This window comes from Electrophorus electricus, chromosome 3, assembly GCF_013358815.1.
Source record: "Electrophorus electricus isolate fEleEle1 chromosome 3, fEleEle1.pri, whole genome shotgun sequence".
Lineage (NCBI taxonomy): Eukaryota > Metazoa > Chordata > Actinopteri > Gymnotiformes > Gymnotidae > Electrophorus > Electrophorus electricus.
In genome coordinates, this window is record NC_049537.1 from 16,020,251 (window position 1) to 16,027,182 (window position 6,932).

At 38.1% G+C, this 6,932-nt stretch overlaps 1 protein-coding gene across 1 annotated transcript; it reads left to right on the top strand.

Moving 5' to 3' along the window:
* The first annotated feature begins 1,875 nt into the window (after positions 1 to 1,875).
* fam83c (family with sequence similarity 83 member C) lies at positions 1,876 to 6,932 on the top strand. The gene is made up of 4 exons (XM_027005016.2): positions 1,876 to 2,382; positions 3,235 to 3,402; positions 3,527 to 3,651; positions 4,719 to 6,932. The coding sequence occupies exons 1-4, from the start codon at positions 1,876 to 1,878 to the stop codon at positions 5,656 to 5,658; spliced, it is 1,740 nt and encodes a 579-aa protein (XP_026860817.2). The 3' UTR covers positions 5,659 to 6,932.

Sequence of the window (6,932 nt, forward strand, 5' to 3'; positions counted from 1 at the left end):
TGTACATTATATATGTACATTACATATATAAGAGATTCTATACATCACATAAGATAGAGAGAATATATAGAATATAGAAATTCTAGGGGTTTTTTTTAGCTTTTACACTTCCGCATTTTTAAAATACAGCTATTCTACTCCATTCTGAGACAAAGGAGTAACAGCTGTTCTGATGTCTATGTATAATGCCTTTTCCACCTTTCCCTCCTGTTTTGTATCTGTTAACTAGAAGAGGCCAACTCCTTTTTAGTTAATTCAGTTCCGGGGTTGCTGCTGTCATTTTAAAATTCCTTGTTGCATATTTACGAAAGTCACTCACACACTGTAATACCATGCATTTTGTAGGGTTTTTGAGTTATTCTACTGTTCTTCATGTGCTGTCTTGGTTTAAACATGCTCTGACAAGTGGATTTACATACAGATACCCTGTGAGGTGCTAATGATCCTTGGAGCAGTTATTCAGGTGTGTCAGCTTTTACTGCCTTTCCTCATCTCATGCTCCTCACTGCACCTCCACCACGTAAATGAACCCTTATACTGTCAACCATTTCACCTTATTTACTATTCAAATGAGACCTGTCTATGCACAGAGAAAAAGCAGCTTTTCAGACATGTGATGAGAGTTGGTTTTCATGGAGTAATGTAATTAATTAGCTTGTAATTAATACCACTCAAGATGTACTACATATGTACAGCATTTTAATCTACTCTCATTATTTACTTCATTTACTTTGCACTTCAATTATTTTGTATCCATGTTGCCCAAGGTAGCATGGGTTTATCTTTTCAGTCTCACTGGATATCTAGATCTAGTTTGTGTATTGCTGCTTTGAGACTGTGTCTGTTGTTTGCTACACAAATAAAATTTAATTGAACTGAACACTTGAAGCAGGCAAAGCAATTCTGAAAATGAATAAGGCACATCACCCACTCATATACAACTAACAGCTTGTACGCAGTGTGCCAGGCCTTGCACTGTAAATAAATACATTCAGAAACTGCTGACTTGGTATCAAGTTTATGAATTTATGGGCTCACTTGGACAATATGGTTTAAGCAGAACATTTCCAACCAATTGACAATAATGCTGGTTTTATCTAGATGGAGGAAAGCCAGCAGGCCAATGACTTGGCTATGAACCAAGAGGTCATATCCTTCAGCACTCAAAAGTGGTCCAGGGAAACTCTCCAAGAGAGCATCTACACATATTTGCCCAAAAGGAAAAGGTTGAGATTATCACACAAAAAATGTAGTGTTTACATTTAATTTAAATGTAAGTTTACATTTAAATCCCTACGTAAGGATGTGTTGGGAAAGACGACTTCGTCATACAGTGGTGCAGAATGGCAGTCTTATGGACATTCTGGAAAACTAAAATGTCGACCTGGCCCAGTTTCCCAAAAGCATCGTATTGTAACGATAATTCTTATTGAAACCATTACGCATTAACGTTAACTCGTCGTTATAATGATTTTGTGAAACAGGACAATCTCATTAAAACTGCTACAGCTTCAGCAGTGCACCTAATGCCTTTATCACCCTCCGGGGGTGGGGGTGAGCCCTGACTGTCGCGTTGGTGTGGTAAATTTGCTTATCCTCTCATGAGGTTGTTTTCCCTGTCATGTGAGGTAGAGGAAGAGGTGGAGTTAGTGAGAGCTGAATGCGACAGGTAAAAAGGTGGGAGGAAAAGGCGTCGAGTTTCTCAGGAGCAAGTAACAATACGAAAACCCCCGGGAATAGTGAACTCTCACTACAATGATTTGGAACAAAATCAGCTGAGTCCCGTTTTGACGTTGTTGCCAACAGATCCCTTGTTGCTGGTATATATTTGCAAACAGTCTTGTTACAGGATTAGGGCACGTTACTGGCGCAATAATGAATTCTGACGCTCTGCGACCGACACCAAACACCGGGCGTAAAGCGTTGGGTAAGCTCGCTACTAGGTTGGAGGAAGTAAAGAACCCTTGGCGACAGGTTTCTGCACTAGAACTGAGCCATAGCGAAACAGCTAGGCTTGCAACAGATGCGTTGTTAGAGTCTGGAGAAAAAGAGTATCGACGTGTGCTGAGCGAGGAAAAGGAACTAAACTTTCTCTCATCGCTTGAAATTCGCTATATCGTGGAAAGTGTAGCAAAAACCGCTAGTCCAGAAAATGGTCCTAACGGATTTGACAGAGACTGTGGAGAAGGAGACACGGTTTCGGAACTAACTTCAGGAACATACTTTCCAATGATGTCCGACGAGGAGCCTCCTGTTTTAGAACTGGGGTGGCCTGAGGTTCATAACCGTCAGGGTCCCTCAGAGACGCAAATTTACTTCCAAAGAGATAAGTCACAAAACATCAAAGACTTGATCCGATCACTTATCAATAAAGCTAAAAAGGTAAGAAAATGGTGACAATACAGTGCTCGCATGTAAATAAAGTAAATTTTGTTTTTGTTTTTTTGTGTAGCGTATGCTTTGTTTTTCCGTAATATAGACGTATAATGATTATTCACATGTCGTTTCTTGCCACTTAACCTGTGCACAAATAATTATTTCCGTCTTTTCCAGAGTATTTCTTTGTCAGTTAAGACAATGATATCAACAAACGTGATGATTATCTAGCATACTCGGGAACTAAACTGGCTTCTGTAGAAATTGTAAAGTAATAGCTCATTAACATGGTCTCCAGGAAACTGATAACAGTAAAAACCTCTGCCAACCACATACCGATAAAAACTAAAACTATTGATACATTTGTGAAAAGACTACAGCACTACTCAACCAATTTTCCCCACTTGCTGCAATAATTGCTGAGTTGTAGAAAACTGCTTGCTACCATTACTCAAACTAGTATTGATGACGTGGATTAACAAAACTTCACAATTAAAATTAATTCCCATGCAATTTTTAAACCTAAATTTGATGTATATGTTTTAATTTTACACGGTAGGCCGCAAGTAACCGAATCTATAATAGTTGACTGCATTAACTTTTTAATTAGGTTCCATAAATTTACATTGAATAGAAAATATTCCAATCAAAAACAGAAATATTAAATTCTAGACATTAACTTATTATTTATCAAATGGAGAAAGCTCAGTAGTGGTCTATCATATCCAAATGAAATATAAGGTAGGGTTGATGATCAGGTTTGAACTTTCTACATATGTGACTTGCTCAGTTACACGTAAGAAAAGAAAATTTAGTAGCCAATTAGAGTGATTAATCTACATTTCTTTGTGTGTGCAGGTTATCGCCTTGGTCATGGACATTTTCACAGATGTGGACTTGTTTTGTGATTTACTGGAGGCATCCAAAAAGCGGAAGGTTCCAGTGTATATTCTACTTGATGAGAAGAATCTTGGATGTTTCATTGACATGTGCACAGAACTAGATATCCAGAACTTGCACTTAAACGTAAGTCAAGGCAGGAAAGACAGCTGTCTTCAGAGAGATATATATATATATATATATATATACACACACACACACACACACACGCACACACAAGTAATTTTGCTAATGTCATTCTGTTTTGCAGAATATGCGGATACGAAGTATATGTGGAGACACATACTGCACAAAAAGTGGGAAGAAATTTACGGGACAGGTTCAGGAAAAATTTATGATCATCGATTGTGAGGAAGTCATAGCTGGATCATACAGGCAAGAATTTGTTTTGAATGTAATATATTGTACACCAGTCCTAATACATGTTTTGAATTAAAATAAATAACTAAAAGCAATCACAAATTAACAAGAAAAGAGATATTTAGTAGTTCAAATAGGTGTAGGCTGCATTATGTAATATATGTTGTAACAAAACTATGCCATCTTGTATAAAATTTTTTGTCCTCTAATGTGATATTAATATGGGATATAGAATTGCCTCACAAATAGACTTCTGATCTGCATTCTACCTGTGCTGTGTGATACAACCTGTTTCTGCCTTGTTTCTGTCTGTTATTGTTATGGTGTTGAAGTTTAAAACCTTCCACAGATTGTCACGTAGTAAAGTCCGGAAAGCTAGTTGGAGAATATTTTATTAACACATTGCTCATTGAGGGCATGCTTTTAAAGCATGGTGCTTATAGTGTAATTAGTGAGTAACTATATAGAGTGTGCAGAGTGGGTGTGGTTTGTTCACTAGTGTAAAAAGCTTTGTCCATATAATAGTTAGTACAGACCTGTGTTTAACTGTAGCATTTGCAGTCTTATAGGAAGCCATTTCAAATAGTACTTACTGCTCTCTAATTGCTGTGAATTATAACAAGGTAGTTTTCTGAAGAACATTATATGACCTTGTAACACGCACAACTTGTTTAAATAATGTATTCCTTTTGTTAGAATAATATAGGTTGTAATACAAAGTTTGTCTTTAATGAGGACTGACCTTATATTGCAACCAGCCTGTATCATAAATTACATTATAACCTAGTTAATGTTACAGCTCACCTATAAAGACATTTAGGTCCTGAGGAACATTGTAAACCTTCAACTGTAGATAGTGACATCTGATATGTTAAACTTTTACAACATGAACAAAGGATCTACAGAGCAGCTGCTGTGAGGATGTTATAACCTTTCATTTGTTTCATCAAGTTCCCCTATATTGTTCTGAAGATGTTTTTTGTCCCCTACATGAATTTTTGGATGGTTACGTTCTGACCCAATCTTTTTTTTCATGAGCAGTCTTTATGACATAACATTAGATTCTTCTTTCCATGTTCTAGTTTCACATGGCTCTCCAGTCAGGTGCACAGCAACATGATTTTGCACTTTTCTGGCCACATCACGGAGAGCTTTGACCGGGAATTTCGCTGTCTCTATGCTGACTCCCAAATCATAGAGCGCTTTCACAACACAGATGAGGAGGGCCTTCCCCATTACTTTTACAATATGGTGGTGCCCAACATGTATGTTTTCCAAGACAGAGTAAATAGAGAGAAAGTGAGTTCCGAAAACTCCAGCAGCCAGTCCAGCAACAGTGTGTCTAGTGTCAAAGCAGCTCCAGGCTTTGCTCCTCCAGTCTACAAAGTCACCCAGGAGAAGAAGGATTCCGGCAATCCGATCAAGGGTCAGGAGAGGAGAGACAGAGGATCGCCCAATGGTACCCTGCTGGCCCCAACAGTGGATGGCCCAGGGTCAGGAGCTGGTCCTGGCATGGAATGGGCCAAAGCAGGAACACCAGAATTCCTTCGGGCAAACCTTGCTGGACCTAAATCCAAATTCGAAGTTTCAGATTCCTATGATTACAAGAACCTCTATCAGAACTCTCCCAAATCATCCCCACATCCCCAGCTGCCCATGCAGAACAAAGTTTTTCCTAAGGTGCGTAGTCCGACAAACCCTTTCTTCAATAAATTTACAGACCTCTTTACCTCGTCTTCCAAAGAGAAGGACTCGTCTAATTTCCAGAGGTCACCTGCTCAGAGTACAACCTTTGGCGGTCCGGATCTCTCACAGAATGAGCCAGAGAGCATACAGGGACCTCCTCCACCGGGACCTATGCCAAAGGAGCGGGCAGGACCAGACACAGGGATTCTACGCCGGGATGTGAAGCGCATGACCCTGGGCCACAGCAAACTGGACCTTGTTAACCACTATAACAAGATGAACCCAAAGCAAGTTTACAGCCGTTTTGAACTGAAGAATAACAATTTACCCCACTAATGCAAAAAGTGTTACTGAGGGGTTGTTTTGCTTCTGGAAAAAGACAGAAATTTGAATATTGTTTTTGTTTTCTTTTTTTGACACCGTTTCCCAACCAACAATAGAAATAGTGACCTATAGACAGTTGTGACAGTTTTTCATGGGATAACTATTCATAAAAAGAACAAAGTATACTTTAGTGCTGTACATAACAGGCTGGTACAGTATAGCATTGCTTTCTTGGTGCATTTTTTTTTGTTTGTTTTTGTTTCTTGGTGTTGTTTCTATTTTTCTTGTACAAAATAGATGATCTTAATCTCCTATGTGGAGCTATTGTGTCCATCACTGAGTATTACATATAGCTTTATTTGAGATATTGTATTCCCAGGTTTGTGGTCTTCTGAATGTTCATGTGTATTTATACCAGACATACTGTGATCTCCATATCTGTATTGGATACATGTTTGTGTGTGTGTATCGTCTTAGGCTTATACAATTTTTCCAAATTGACAATGTAGTGCAAGTTCTCTTCTGTCTTTACACAAATATATAGCAAATATATTTTTGAGTCATTTTAACAGATTTTGCTATTTATACATAACTGGCACAGCATATCTGATGCCATCTTGAATTGAAAAAGATGGTCCTAATAGCCATTCATGACTTATTATACAAACGCATTCAGTTTAGTGACGGATACAAGACTAAAAATGCCAAACATCGGTTTGACCTTTTAGCTAGTGGCATGCCTATGATAAAAAAAAATGTAAATGAATCAGCCAGGAATTGTCAGTTTGCTCTGTGACATTTGATTTGGTACTTACCACACCTACCAAAAATATTTTAAATGTGTGAGAGTAGCATCTATGTAAAACCTTCTGAAACCTCTGTGCTGACTGTTAATTTTCTCTCCATCACTTCTGATCATTATTGGCCTTTATTAGCTAACAAATAGACAATATTGTAAAGCTGACAAATTCATTTATTTTTTCCATTGCCCAAATTACAGGATTCCTGTGATTACAAGAACCACTATCACATCACTTTTAGTAGTTATGTTACTGTATCATATTAAGTGTAAATGTCAAAACGGAGAACTATCTGAATTCTCATAATGCAGGTTTAGTGACACAGACCTAGTATCTGATCCATATACAGTATTTGCCCATAACATAAGCACTTAGAATCGTATAAACTATACTTACAATCCTCTACAGAATAATTCAACATACAGGTCAACATGCTGGTCCAGGAACACCTAACACACACATACATCTGTCAGAAAACACACTGAA

Bases quoted from the DNA above. Each gene is read 5' to 3' on its own strand.
- fam83c (XM_027005016.2), top strand. From the start codon at position 1,876: ATGAATTCTGACGCTCTGCGACCGACACCAAACACCGGGCGTAAAGCG. The intron at 2,383-3,234 runs GTAAGAAAATGG...TTGTGTGTGCAG, and splicing joins TTATCAATAAAGCTAAAAAG to GTTATCGCCTTGGTCATGGA. The intron at 3,652-4,718 runs GCAAGAATTTGT...TCCATGTTCTAG, and splicing joins GTCATAGCTGGATCATACAG to TTTCACATGGCTCTCCAGTC.